At 45.2% G+C, this 15,585-nt stretch overlaps 1 protein-coding gene across 5 annotated transcripts in view; it reads left to right on the forward strand.

The window, feature by feature from the left end:
• The window catches only part of LOC149365002 (echinoderm microtubule-associated protein-like CG42247), a 62,108-nt gene extending 50,678 nt beyond the window's left edge, over nt 1-11,430 (forward strand). For 4 of the 5 annotated variants that reach the window (XM_089575063.1, XM_089575064.1, XM_089575065.1 and 1 more), the window contains 7 exons: nt 316-441; nt 1,335-1,491; nt 3,067-3,164; nt 4,797-4,890; nt 5,751-5,840; nt 7,754-7,887; nt 8,667-11,430. In XM_089575063.1, coding sequence (XP_089431189.1) covers nt 316-441; nt 1,335-1,491; nt 3,067-3,164; nt 4,797-4,890; nt 5,751-5,840; nt 7,754-7,887; nt 8,667-8,828 — 861 coding nt within the window. In that variant the 3' untranslated portion in view covers nt 8,829-11,430. Of the gene's footprint in view, nt 1-315; nt 442-1,334; nt 1,492-3,066; nt 3,165-4,796; nt 4,891-5,750; nt 5,841-7,753; nt 7,888-8,666 lie in introns of those variants that run through there. The other variant, XR_016289244.1, reaches the window with a different exon arrangement.
• Nucleotides 11,431-15,585: the final 4,155 nt, after the last annotated feature.

The raw sequence follows: 15,585 nt of genomic DNA on the forward strand, positions 1-15,585 counted from the left end.
ATCAGATTTTGTCTCCGACATACTGCTGCGGCTGCCCTGATTTGCTTATTTGCGATGGATGCTTCTTAAATTGGCATCGAGACTTCCCACCATGAAATAAGTTCGTTAACATGTGGGAAGCATCTGAGTCCACTGTCAGCATCGGCTGCACGCAAATTAGGCGTACGCACGATAGTGCTTCTTCAGCGACCATCTTCGTTTTAGGACAGTAATGCCATACTGAAATCCTAATTGATTTTTTTGACCTGGAATAAATCATGCTTCTACGCACTGGAGTGCTTCACCCACGACCTGTTTTTGTGTGCGTACTTTCAGAGCCACTATCGCGAGGCGGTGAGTGTGGTGGTGTCTCCTTCCGAGAACGTCTTCTTCACGGTCGGTCGAGACAGGGCCGTCTGCCGTTGGAACGTCGCGAGCCTCGTCTGGATGACGCCTGTCGAGGTGCTCGCTCTTCGATACGGCATGCCGAAAATATTTGCACGCCTTCTGACCACACTCTTGAACTTTTTCACCACAGTTTAACGTACGTGGGAAGGCGAATCTTCAATAAGCGAATTGAACTTCTTGTATTGTTTTACTGATCATTGAAAGTTTGAGCTCTATGCAGCAACGAACAAATATTATGGTTCCCGCAGAATATCTTCGCATAAAAAAAATACCACAGGAGTAGTTTGCTACTGTTTCTTTCGCTGCTGTACTGTCAGTTACATGTTTCCTACCGCCCTGCGGATTCTAGGCAGTATTCTTTTCTTAATGCAGCAACACCAGAAAAATAAGACAATGAAGCCCCATTGCATGCTAAGGAAGAAAGATCAGTTCCCGGTGTAGAGAGAACGATTTCGCGTTAAACGAGAACTGTAATTGAAAACAGGCAGTCACAAACTAAAAAAAAAAAAAACCTAAAGTGACTCGTGTGAACTTCACAACCATGCGCAATAATGCCACGTGTCAGTTTTCCTATTTTCTTCAGTTGGTTTTCCTGGCACTTGGTTTTCATTCGGAAGCAAATGAATTTCTCTCAATTTCTCCTCAGCAAACGAATTCCATTTAAAGCAAGCGATCAACGCCCTTGAAATTTTTAAGAGCAGAGTGATCAGCGTCTTTCCATGCAGCAAATTTGACAACAAAGTATAGGCACCGACTAGCCGGCATTTCATTTCGACGTGAGAATATAGCGATATAGAACGAAGATGAAAGCGACACACACAGGAGTTCGTCGTAAAAAGGGTTAGTTTTTATGTAACTAACACACCAGGAAAGGTAGCAAACCTGCTTTTTGATTTGTTGAGGGAGACACAGAGCCTGAAATTCCTCGCATGCTCACCTCCTCGCAGTCGGAGTGCCTGTCCGCCTCGATGCACCCTCGGGGCACAGCACTTGCCGTGGGCTGCGCCAATGGCCGCGTGTCGGTGCTGGCTGCTGACACCGGCGCTATGCTCACCACGTTCACTGTGGCCAACAGTGCGCTCAACGCCCTGGCCTATTCACCTGGTGAGGACCTCCTTGTAACCTGCCGGTACATCCGCGCACTCTGGGTGCAAGAGTTATCAGGCCGTTACAGAAAAAAAAAAAGCGGCAAAATACAAACAGCCAGCACCATGCAGGAGGCTCGTTTACTCTTTATTGGAGTGGGGACAAGCTGCGCTAGTTATTTCGATCATAACGGAAAGCAAAAAGAACCAAAAAGAACAAGGAATCTATTTTTTTTCAGTCAAGTACATGACAGACGAAAATGAAGAGAAAAACCTGAATCCCTCAAATCCCACCGCTGGCTCCGTTTGAGACAGCTACCTCCCGGGGCAATGGCGCATCGCTTAACCGCTGCACCACTGCGCCAGTAATGGTATAAGGATTCCTTGCGATCTATGAATACGGTTGAGAGTATTGTGACGTCATCAACACTGCGTGACCACCAGTGGACCAATCATAGGGCACCTTCAAATTTGAAAAATCTGAGGATCCCCCAAAATTGGATGTTAGCCCACCCGCAAAAGCTCCCCCGCAAAAAAAAAAAAATGAAAACAAGGCCGTCCCAGAAAATATATTAAGATAGAATAGAAGAAATCAGTGGGTGGGTTAAGGTGAATTATTGGGTTGGATCAGCATAATCTCATATCATAATACAATGGAAGCTACTGGAACATTCTAGACGATGATTACTTCATGCATACCATATACGGTCAATGGAACCGGTTTCAACAGGTGTTTTAGACGGAAAATCAGAAGAGCACCAGACACTCATTAGAGATTAGAGAAAATTTGACTAAATGTTATCGCATTTTTCTTCTTTATGAATGTGATTAAGAAAGCCCCCAAGTTTTTTAGCAGTAGTCCTAGCCTCCTCACGTCAGTGTCTGCAATGTTGCCAAAATATTCACTGTGCACTTTCACGCTTTTTCATAGCCTTAACAGCAAAATTTATCACAATGCAAAAGGAAATATACTTAGTACATGACGCTAGAAACGTTTTAAGCCAAAAATAATATTATTTATTTTTAAAAGTAAAAGCTTTTTTATCATTTACTCTTCTATCATCAGCTGTCACGTAAACCACGTGAGAAAAAGATATCTATGGTTCATCGCTTTGCTCTGCAGATCTCTTGTGTTTCTAGTAAACGCAAAGGAGCGGAACTTACTTGTCAAGTGCGACCGCTCCTCCTCCTTTTGCGGTAACATACAGTGTATGCCTCACAGAGCATCAAACAGCTTCTGAACGTCGGGTGAATTTCCTGCATGGGGATATCGCTTATGAAAGTTTACAGTCACGAACCTCTGCGTCCCTTCCTCCGACACCTGTCCATAGTTGCGACTGCCTTCGTTGATTGCACATCAGCTGCAAAAGGTCCACTATCAGCTTTGCAATGACTTTTGTATTTTCATTCCTTTTTACTCGACCTCTTCTTAACGTTTACTTGTTATCTGACTCTACATAAGGCTGATTATAATCATGGAGAAGATATATATCTGGACCACGACGAAAGAGATTTTATTTACAAGACAGATTTTTACCGTTATGCAAAACCGCATACGAACCCAATTCTCTATTTCATATTCCATCCTATTCAGACGGCATGCTGATGGCGGTTGGAGCCAATGACGGCTTCATTCACGTACTTCTCGTGCAAGACCAAGGGCAGACAAATCAAAAGGGCGAAGTCATCAGGGTACGTACCTGCTGTTACTGTTGCTGCCAGTTTGTATTATTTCGCGTCGCTGAAGTAATTTAAACAAAGTTAGTTGACGTAAACGCACGAACGGATGAGCCAACTCCATCACTTGCGTCTTAAGTAGCGGTAGCCGTAATGGGGAAAGAACATCTGGACGCTTCGGGTGTGACGTATCTATTGTGCGTCTTTTCTAGCGGGGTTCCATCGCTGACAGCGTTGCTGACCATTATTACGCGTGCCTGTAAAGAGACTCCGCCACGCATGCACATTAATTGCAAAGAAGCCGAACTTTAATGTTTCTTGCTTAAGAGGTTTTAATTTTTGCTATTTTCTAATAAATAGCATCAAAAATATTTGTGGGCGATTTTGTTCTGTAATTGGGAAATTTCATTACAAGCATTCAAAATAGCATCAACCGTAGTGCGTAGCGCCATGGTTCTTCTACTGTCGCATACCACGTCTTGCCCAGCGTGGTGCCGTTCTGTAATAAAACCGAGAGGTGAGCTAGTTGGTGCAATGCACAGCGCCTTTCCAGTCTATTCCCTCGTCCTTTGTTCGTTACGCTGTTTTTTTTTTTTTAAGGCGAAAGCCTTTCTTGGCTCATGAGTGACGTGGACGGAAGTTTGGTGACAGAGGCTGTCCGCAAAAGTGTCTGCACGAACTGTCAATCATAAGTTGCATGATAATTAAAATAAAATGTAAAAGTTAATTACGCAACAGTTGATAAGTAGCATATATGTAATGATAGTAGTGATAGTAGATAGTGAAAATAGTGATACCGATAATTATAGCTACTGAGGTCACAGTTAGTGCTAGAGATAGATAGTCGTAGTGATGGTAGTGATGGTGATAGTGCTAGAGATAGATAGTGATAGTAATGATGACAGCGATAGTGATAGTTGGTGATAGCGATGATGATAGTGATGATGGTGATAATAGTGATGATGATAACAGCGATAGTGATAGTAGGTGATAGTGATGACGGTGCCAGTTGTGATGTTAGTGGTGATGATAGTAATGATTATGATTGCGATAACAAAAAGGTCGTGGGTTCGAGTTCCGCGAAAGTTGGAGGTTCGAGTCCCGCGAAGTTCGTTCGGACGTCACTCACGGTAGCCATGAGCGTCCACATAGTTTGCCCGTCTTGGAAATGGACGTCGAAATAGCCATGGACGTCGACATAGTTAAGCCTACTCCTCATAACAGAAAAATGAAAAAAGGGAGGGTGAAAGAGAGGCAAGAAAAAGGTTATCGCATTTCCGTTCTTAAGCAGACTTGTAAACCTGTAATTTTTGTTTTTTTTTGTCAAATTATCCCCATTTCAATTGGTTACTTGATTAGTTTTCCAAACAGTAAAAAATAATAGTAATATTTTCCACGGCATTTTCTAATTTCAAAGGCTGCTGGCCTCTGTCGTATATTTTTGTGGTTGTTAGCGACTATTTATTAATAAAAATAACAATAGTAGGAAAAACGTTGCTAGTCGCCGCATCTGCCATCGAAACCTGAAGCACCTGAGCTGCGGCCAGCAGGAATAAAAGGACAGGGAGAGGGAAAGAAAAGATTTTTGGCCGCGACGAACTTTGGCGCTGTTGTGTTAAAAACAAACCCTGAGGACCTTAAACGCAGGGCAGAGACTCGCTGGTGAACATCGACTGGTCCGCCGACAGCCGCCTACTCCAAGTTGTTACGAGTGATGGCCAGTACCAAGAGCTTCTCTGCTGTAAGAACTTTTCCAACACTCAACCGAAATTTCGTTATATGATCGGTGCTTCGCGTTCATTTGTTTGCTCTCCTTTCGTCGATTTCTTTCGCACTGTTGCCTTTAAATTGTATCAACCAACACTGATGTTTTGATATAGTGTCGAAATTTATCTTGCACTGCTGAACGACGGTGGCATGGGAAGTTTAGCTTGTAAACACGACTCGCGTATTTTCCGATTATGAACTGAGTCACAGCCTTTATTTTAATTTTTAAAAATCATCTTTATTTAGATTAAAATGTTAATTTTTAAGCAAATAAAATGGATTGACTGCAGAGAACGCGCAGTTTCTTTCCTCGCTCTCTTTGGAAGGGGTTGTCTTGCCTTTGCGTGCAAGAAGCACATCCAAAACAGACGACGTGCCCGCACTGAAGGCCTTCCACCTACGTTTTCTGTGATTATTTAGTAGCAGTTTCCGATAGGTCGAGCTAATGACAACCCATGGAACCAACGGCACGATAGAGTTTACATTTAGTGACGACGACTATACGAAGGAGAATCGAAACGAATGAATGATTTTTCCTTGTGCACATAAACGAATTTATCAACGCAGGTTGATCGGGCTAACTCTGCCAACCTAACTAGAATTTGTAATCATCTACTATAAATTTTGAGAACGCCGCAGTTCATGGAGTAATGCGGTTTATACAGCGCAGTGAATTTGAAATAAATGTGAAAATACAGCATGTGTAATGTCCATTTTTCACGATGTTGTCAATAAAATCACACTTGCAGTTTATCTAGTTTCTTCTGGGTGGTTATTGTCCCTGGAACTAGTTGCTTTAAATTAACACACGTGCCTTGCGTTCTTTCATTGTAGGGGATGTAAATAGTTTGAAAGCCAAATCACCCACAGTTACGAAAGTTGACTGGTACCAGCTCACCTGCACGCTGAATCCAGACATTGTCGGTAAGTAATTTTCACAGTTTTAAAGGCCTTCTGCCACGTTCAGACTGAAATCATAGCTTTAAATGTTAAGGAGTGCCTAGATTGTGGCATCTTCATGTGAGATGGTACGTGGGGTTTAACTGCCCGAAGCCGCACGTGGTCTATGAAGGACGAAAAAATGGTGAAGCGCTCCGGAGTAATGTCTACCACATTGTTTTCTTGTTTTACACCCACTGACGTGATACAGCACATCTCCTTTTCTAAAGATGTAACACTAAGTCAAGCTAGATTGATGGGTTAGCGTGCTGTGATCACGTAAAAGTGAAGTGCACATGGCGACTCTCCTTGCGTATTCCTACAACTGCGAATGGTGACGCAATTTTTCCGCCGGCAAAGATTGGTTCATAGCTCTCTCATACAGCGCTATTTTTATGGCAGTAGGCAAGTAGCGTCGGAGAACCGTTCACTAGCTAGTACAGCGTCTTATTAGCAGTGCGCTTGTAGAATTGATTTAGCTTGTGGTTCGAGAAGTTGGTGCTCTAATCTCAAGCGAGCATGCAGCAATGAGAACGCAGCCATGAGAACGCATGCAAAGACGCGCGGTACACTATTCCTTCGATCGCAAGGACCACACTGTCGGCAAGTCACGCTTGACAACGGAGAAAACACTGAAAAAAAGTGCGTTTGTCCCCATACCTGAACATAATGAACTGTTTTCCTTTGACATGGCAATAGTCCCAACGCCAAATCACTCCGCTCGCTTGCTATGCCATGTCTGTGCTAGAAAATGCCAACCTGGCGACATCCACATGTGCACAGGACACTGATTCATCGATGAAAAAACGAACCACTGACGGCGGATCACGTTTGACCATGAAAAGTTACTCAGCATGACAGCGCAGAAGCGTGCCACACACACAAAAAAGGCTTATTAGCCGCCGATCACCGCCGTTTCGAGACGTGGCCTACATCAAGTCACTTGACGGTGGTTTGGCACTCTCCCTGTGCTTGGCCGGCGAGCACGTGTCATAAAAATGATATAACTTTCGCCATGTTTCGCGTGTGATTTGGATGCGATAGGGTTTCGGAAATTTCCTTTGTGATTTTCTCAGCAACGAAGCCATGTTTCCGCTTAGACAGAACGTTGGGAGAGTCTAGGAGAAATATTATGCGAAGCATATTAACGTAGGTTTCGGGCCTTCGCGCGACGCCCGGCGGTGGCCACCATTGACCTTGAAGTGAGATCACATGATGTGACGTCACGTGATGACGTCACACCGGCTGCAGATGGGGCCTCATATCGCGCCGGAGGCCTCCACGCTTCGGTTCGCGCCGTCGCGAGCGACGCGGCGGCGGCGCCACCATCGCTGCATCACGTGATATGTGACGTCACGCCAGGGATGAAGCGGCGCGCGCCCGCCGTCGCGTCAGTCTCTGTGCCCGCAACCGCGCCAGCGTCTTTGCGCCGGGCGTGTATGCGGTCAAGATGCCTCCAAACGCTAAGGACGTTAATAATAAGAATGCAAAACGAAGGCTGCTTCGCATCCACTGGGCTTAACCTTGATAAGCCTCCAACTTTTTTTCTATTCATAGTGCTTATTTTGCTATTTTCTTTTGGTGTCCCTTTAAGCGTGAAATGCATTGTACAAAGTTCTCGACAAACTCAATTGAACATTATTAGGAAATCGCGGCGAAGTTGGTATCTAAACCAGCGCCGCGGAGCGCGTGCCGAAATCATTGGCCTCCAGAGCCGTACTTCTTGAGTTTGCTTGAAGTAATAATAAATGGTATTCTTCAGTGATGGTTGTGAGTGACGAAACCATAGCGCGAATTTCTTGGAATGTGCACGTGGGCACAAGCTCAGTACAGCCACTGTGGCCAGTGTCACCTTCCGATGGATTTCTGTTAAAGTGTTTTCGCACCTTCTTTTTCAGGTATCTGGGACAATGAACACTTGTCGGACGTAGTCAATCTGACATGCCATCGTTCTCACAACAAGGCCGTCGTGGCAGCCGGAGATCGGTCGGGTTTCCTGAGAATCTTTAGGTTTCCCTGCACCAACACGAAGGTATCACCCGCAAGTACAAAATCTGGGGTTTGAGGAGTGGGCGACGGCCTTTCTTGAACTTATTAACAATGTGCACGGCCAAATCTCCTTGGCGACTTCTTAAATTATAAAGAAAAGTTTTTCAAACTAATCTCCAGATCGCCCCTAAGTTGCGCACCTGCTGTTGAATAAGCCCAAGGACATTGTGGTCAAAGAGTATTATCCATACTGTTTTATTTAGCGTATAGCTCTCATAGCCCGGGAAAGCGTCTCCTGCAGTGCTTTTTCGGGAGCAAATGTTCGTAACAATTATATTTTTAATTTACGAAAATGCTTGTAATTAAAATGAGGACAGCGCAGCGAGCTATGAAAGGAAAATGAGGGGTGTACCATTAAAGAGACGAGAAGAGAGCAGAATAGGTCAGGGGACAAACCCGACTCAATGACAGCATAGATGAAATCAAGAAGAAATGGGCACGGACAGAGCATGTAATCGGAAGGCAAGATAGCCGATGTTCATTATGTGCAACAGACTGAATTCCAAGGGAAGACGAACTGAGCAGAGGGCGATAGTCAGGTGGACGGATGAGATTAGGAAGTTTGTGGGGATAAGGTGGCCGTAGCTGACACAGGACACGATTAGTTGGAGGGCAGTTGGAGAGGCCTTTGTCTTGCAGTGAACTTAGTAGGCCTAATGATGGTGATGTTGACTGTGTTTACGGTGATAATGAAATTTCTTACATGAATGATAAACGTCGCTTCTACTGTTGGTTAGTGGCTGTGACGTCATGTTTTTGCAGGCGGGGTTCACGGAGCAGAAGATTAGCACCTCGCCCGTGATGTGCGTCCGGTTTCTGCATAGTGACAAGTACCTGGTCACCCTCTTGGCTCAGGCGGGCTACTTCGTTGTCTGGAAGATGGTCCCCAACCGTGCCCTCGGCGACGCCAACCGCGCCACGTGAACTCCTCATGCACTGCCTGCCCCCGCCCGCACCTTTCGAAAGAACTTCTGCCGAACAGTTTTACACCGGTTCCTTTTTTCGCGGTCCAACCTTCCGGCCCTAGAGGGACCTTTGTACAACGACCATTTTCACTGTGGCAAGACTGCATTTTTAAAGTGCCTGTCGGACAGATGGGCCAAAACTAGCACACGCGGAGCAATTCGTAGCCAGCGCTTCGTCATTACAAACTCACATGTGAGCAGCAGAGACCGCGAACCTCCGACGCGTAAGATGGCTGGTGCGCGTGCAGGCCGGTGTGTAGCGACAAAGTATTGAGAACAACGCGCCCGGTGGATCGAGGATCTGTCGGCAGAAAACGTGCGTAGTGTTGTGGCACAAACAAAACGAATGAAAGGCAAGCTACACGCTTGCATCCTGACATGTACAACACTGCAAGACCTGCGCAACTATCGCCGTTGATGAACCTAGGCAGCTTCGCCACATGCCATCACGTGGCGCCTCTCTAAGATTGATGCAACGTTATTTTATTGGGCATATTGCGGTTCAATTGTTCTTTCTAACGGCATAATAATCCAACGTTAAGCGGATTGAAAAGCAGCGCCTGCTTCCTAATGGGAGGCCCGTGTCTAATTTTGCAATCGACGCATCGGTTGAAGAGGTAACTACAGCTTCGTTCCGGCAAAAACAAGCTTGACGCCTCACGCACGTTTTTAATTGAGCCAAAAATTGATTTCTCTGCATCACGAAGAAGCCAAAAAAAAGAAATATGTGGCGTTATATCCTTTTTATCTCGTTTCAAGTGTTGCTCTTTCTTACGAAGAGTAGAATGGTGAGATCGCTAAAGGTGACGAAGGCGTTTGCGCTGGCACTCCTCTAATAAAAAAAGAGGAGCGATTGTTATGAAGGAGGGAAAGCGTGGCAAATGCCTGCGGTGGGTGATGACTGATGCGAACTGATGTCCGCGACAATATGTGCAGCGAAAGCTATGACCATAGCAGGGCTGAGCTGCAGGTGTTTAGATTATGCCTAAGGAATTCTGACAGCGTAGCCTACAATAACTGAGGGAAATTCAGGGGTCGGAAGATCAGTCGAAAACTTTGAACGAATGGGCGGATGTTATAAACACAGCAATGTACTCCTCCAGCTCCTCAGAGGAGTGACACAAGGTGTCATTCATGTGAAACTGCGGCCGAAGCAGTTGGCGTCACGGTGACTCATATTATCTCATCTACCTCTTTAAAACGCCGCGATTACGCTTTGTTTATCTACTTTATAGTTTGTTATTGGATGTAATCTAAAACAGACAGTTCGCATAGCACCGCGGTATAACAAGAAAAACCCAGCTGCTGAATGCTTTAACATGAAGAAGCACATTATACACTGCTGCTACTAACCTTGAAAGGTTGTGCCTCCAAGCGCAAGAATGACAGAAAGCTAAGTTTTCAAGACAGAACGAGCGAGATTAGTTTCGGAACATTAAAGAAAGGAGACGAAGCTTAAGTCACAAGTGGAATAACAACGCCGCAAATGGAATACCAAGGTTTAACATGGCGATGTAAATCCCAGGCAAATGGCTCTGTGGCATCAGAGCATGGAAATGTGATCAAGCTTTCCGAATTCGGAGTAATAAACCACATTCATCTCATGGTGACGGGACATCACCAGATGGGTCGCGCTATAGCAGCTTTGCTAAGTCTTCGACAACAAAGCGCATAGACGGTAGAAATAGAGGCGCGCGAACCGGTTCGAGGAGCAACATAATTCATAGTGAAAGTTCAGGCAGTGAGGACGTACTTGCATGCGCTCGATTGCAAGTCACCGAAACATCACGGCTAAAAGCAGGACAAAGCTGAGAGGCAGGTATTGAAGGGAAACGTTGCGCTGGTTGTTACAGTGTAAGATGATGTTTAATATCAACACTTCGTCAGCCGCTGCTTCTGATTTGCAGGGCAGGAGTGTAAGCTGCAAAAAACAAAGAATACCATTCCACTATGGTGTCTACATTGTCATCAGTCATTGGCCAGCAGGATGAGATAAGTTGTAGATAATTCTTCGTGTACATAAACATACACTACACCTTAGCATCGGGGAAAATTCTCCGAACACCCGCGTGTAAAACTGCAATAGCAATAACTTCCAAAATAAAGTCTTTCACTGTTGTTTGTTCTTAGAGGCATATCTAGAGTCTATCGGCACTCGGTTTGAATAGTGAGTGCAGTAGTTGTCGACGCAGAGCTTAGAGATATATCCCCTTTTTACTATTTAATCATTTGCTCTGTATGCTCATAGCGCCGACCAAAAATCGACGTCTGCATTTAAGTGTTTGTAGTGCGTTCTTAGGCAATGATTTCATATCAAGTTGCTGAATGGCGGGCGCCTTTTTTAATGCCAGCATTTATGGCTTCAAAAGAGCAATACAGGTCCCAGCACCCAGTCAGTTTTCTTACAGTTCTGAAAACTTTCCACAACGCATGTTATGTGGCATGTCGCCATGCGTGGTGCAAATGATGCCACCTGTGTTAACGACTTGCTATGTCCCTGATGGCTGTGCACTGAAGATTATTTAGCAATAAACTCCATCTTCTGCATTTATTCAATTAAATATTGTGCGAAGTTTTATTATGTCCCTCTCCATGGTGACTTAGAGCATACATAGCTTGTTGAGTGCCAGACAAAATAATATAGTCACTTTTCATGTTTACGCATCGACAAGTTATACTTTTATATAAGAGTCCTGCATTTGTGCAAAGTATATTCTTGTTTACGCAAAAGCAACTCCTCCCGCACCCCCCCCCCCTCACACACACACACACACACTTCCTCCTCGTCAGATACAGTGGTCGCGTCCTGACCCACGCTATTGGCAGCCTCAAAGCCACAGACCTCGCATTTTTTTTTCATCTTCGGACTGCCCAATCGCACAGTTACCTACTGCTGTCTCTCAGCATAGATGCACGGCAGTCCTTCTGTTACGTCGTTGGCGACTAGTATTATCGCAAAAAATTCCTTCGTGTCACACAGCGAAATATCTTGGCGAAGTCTTACAGCTCAGAGTTCTTCAAGGTTTAAGTGTCATGTTGGCCAAAAGTGACCGGACTACAAGGTTTGCTTCTCATTCGCATAGTGGAGCACATATGCCATCCCTCAAGCTCTAAACTTTTTTAAGGTAAGGAAAATACCTGTCCTCATTTTTAAGGAGCATTTGATACCTAAGGAAGCCATTACGGCTCCACTGTATAAGTGAGAAAAAAACCATGCTGGCTGGTTACTTTTGGCAAGGACAGTATGTACTTTGCCTTGCAAACCGCATCTGCATTTTTTACTTCTTTATTGGAATGCTTGCTCGCGCATTTTATCAACAAGTTCTGTCCACTTCCGTTTTCTTGTTGTCTACGTTTGTTAGAGCAGTACACTTTTTAACAATGCGCATTTTGTGTGCAAATTCAGCAATTCAGGAGGCTTCTCTCACCGTTGCTTGTAGTGTTGGCTAAAGTAAACAAATTCGCTGTGCAGAGGCCCGATCTGCAGTGACCGCTTTTGTTAATGATTAACATGTGTTGAAGATGAAAAGATCATCCACCAGACATACAAAAGTGCCAATCTCGCTATATTAGTCTTTGTTGCCATTGCTTGCGGCAAAGCGTCCTGCTGAAAGTTCTTTTTTTTTTTTGTTAATATTGAGGTTTTCCTGAGGGACTTAGTCGCTAGATTTATTTATGAATATAGGCGGCTATGTTGTAGAGCTGACATCGCATGATATAAATTACAATATATTTCACGAGAAACATATTGTTTGCCTTAACATTTACTTTATAATGTTTTTGGCATCAAAAGGTCTCGCCGCTTTTAGGACTGGAACAAGATGAACAAACAGAGAACGAAGTCGCTAAAATACGTTTAGGTTTGTTTCATCGCTGCGTATGCTTGATTTTGGGCACATTTTTACAGAGCGTCGATGCATCCTCTTTCTGTAGTAACGGCTCGTGCGATGCTTCTCGAGCATAGCTTTTGCCACGAAACCACCGCAGTGAGGCTACACACAGCGAAATATTTCAGTAGTTGGCATTTAACAAACTGCAAATCTACTGTGGACTGTTTTATTGTTACAGTTTAGAATTTGTTGTACCATTCCAAATGCCAATAAATTTTCTTCAAGTTCTAGTTGTTGCTGTATTTCACTGCATACGCCCCTGTGTGTTGCCCTCAACAGTCCACCTGTTCTTCTCGCGAATGAACCGTGAGTTAGCGTTGTGAGCAGCTCTGAAATATTCTGGAGTACGCGTGAGCTTAACATTCGACATTAACCCTCCTGACGACAGATTCTTCCAGCGTTGTGCATCCGATGCTATTAATTTATTCGCAGTTATTACGAAACTTTCGTGAGTAATTCAAATGAGGTACCGAGGCGTTATCTTCGTCGGAAAGGTGGAATGAGCTGCCTAGCTCCCACGATACGACGACTGGCGCGAAGCCAAACCGGGAAAAGACCGCAGTGCTTTGGCAATCAGCTTTGTGTGCTACGAACAGAGATTAATGGAGAGGCTTTACTTTTTTTTTAATTCGACAGAAAATAAAAAAACACAGTTGCGCGCGTGCACGTGCGCACACACAGACGCACTCGTAAAATGAAAAAGAAAAGGGGAATGGCGTTATCACCTTTCTGTTACTCGAACAAAGAGGAGAGAATAAAGAGTCGCGACTCCTGATCGCAATAAAGCCTGGGGGGAACCGCGAACTGCGATAAGAAGAATAATTGATGAGGTCTGTGTTTTTATTTTTTATACAAAGAAATATATCAGTCGGAAGAGACCATTGTTCAAGGCGCTGAGAAAGATGCTCATAGGAATGATTGAGGTTACTACTCTTCAAGAGAACCACCTTAACTAAAAGATTACGTTTGGGACAAACTCATTTTGCTGATATGGTGGTCGTAATACCTTGGTGACTTCTATATTTAGGAGCTGCATAATCTCGAGCTTCCTTCACGATTCTTTAGGTTCCCTCTGGGTCAGCAAGAGCAGTATAGTTCGTAATTATTGGCATCTGAGACAAAACCATCTTTCAAATGATTACTGGAAAAATCTAACCTGTTCAGCATATGAACACACTTTTTGTCTTTAAGAAACCCTTAGCGTCATACTGCTTATTAATTCTGAAGCATTCAATTACATCACTTATAGCTCTGCTAAAACTATGCACTGGAGTACGGAATATGCTGCACAGTATGGGCGGCGACACCGTTGACAGTAACTCACTCACTCACTCACTCACTCACTCACTCACTCACTCACTCACTCACTCACTCACTCACTCACTCACTCACTCACTCACTCACTCACTCACTCACTCACTCACTCACTCACTCACTCACTCACTCACTCACTCACTCACTCACTCACTCACTCACTCACTCACTCACTCACTCACTCACTCACTCACTCACTTTTTTTCAGCTTTTTTTCACAACGCATCATGCTCTTTCTTTTCGTTTTGCACAATAAAGACATGCTGACCTGTTTTCTGCTGTTGTAAAGCTTGTTACAAAACACGAACTGTTATTTGCAAATGCATGATTCGGCACGGCAGTCACCTCGACAGAGAGTTTCTTTCATATTGTCGTTATTTATGAGGACAGCAAGACAATAACCTTTTGTCAACAATATCCCTGTTGCAGATGATCAGAAAGTACACTAACTAGCCCACTAGATATGCGCGTGTCGCGAAGCGTGTCACAGGGGCAGGAGCTGCCATCGAGCGAAGGTGGATAAGAACGCGACTGGCATACACAAGTAGGCACAGTGCAGTCCACTCTCAACGGCAACGCGATCGCGAAGCCGTGGGACGAATGGCGATCCGGTCTCACGTTAAACTATCCACTGACGCTCTCAGTTCTCGCTCGCTGCAGAAAAAAAAAAAACGATAACGCAAACAACGGCTCAACTTTTGTTTTGTTTCGCCCTGCCGTCATCGCGCTGACCGCGTGCCCTTTTTGGACCCTGTCGCTCGTTCATGGAAATCAGGAGAGAGGGCGTGGCGAACGCCCGAAGGAGGATAAAGGGAGGTAGACACGGCGTGTCCGTTTCCCGAAAATCACGCCGCGCGCAACACGCCCTCTCGCGTCCGCCGGGCCCATTAAATTTGCGAGCCGCTTCCAAAGCACGTATCGCACCCCCCTAGACGACGCCGTAGCGGCGTGATTGATGTCGGCGCTAGATCCTGGCCGAGTGCTGCTGCCGCCGCTGGACGAAAGACAAATGGCGAACATAATCGTCTGCTGCTGCCCTTGTCCCAGAGAGACTCACCAACAAGCCTTCTCGCGACTGCTTCTTCTTCTGGACATAATACCACCCCTCTTTTTTTCTCTTCCATTCTTGCTCTTTGTTTTGATTATATTTTCTCTCCATCTCTCTTTCAGACTCTCTTGCTGTTCGTCCACACTTCTGCGCCGTCTGATTCTCATCACCCGTTACCTTTCGGCGGCTTTGTGTTCCTCCGCGAGTGGTGTGCAGCTCGTCTCGTTTGTGCTTTTGTTTTTCCTCGGGTGTCAGCTTTTGTTGAGCAAGCAAGTTCGGAGAGCTTCGCCGGGAATGCGCGCCGCACTTCGCTGGCGGCGGCGGGCAGCGCGCAGCAGAAGTTGGCGACCAAGACATATGAGACCCATAGATCTGAAACGTCGCTGTCTTGCAGCAGCAGTTACTTGATCGTTATTATCGCTCTTTGCGGGGCATGTGTCGGCTCCGCCACCTCGTCGGGGTGT

Source organism: Amblyomma mixtum, chromosome 2 (assembly GCF_055824585.1).
Source record: "Amblyomma mixtum isolate Tamu chromosome 2, ASM5582458v1, whole genome shotgun sequence".
NCBI lineage: Eukaryota > Metazoa > Arthropoda > Arachnida > Ixodida > Ixodidae > Amblyomma > Amblyomma mixtum.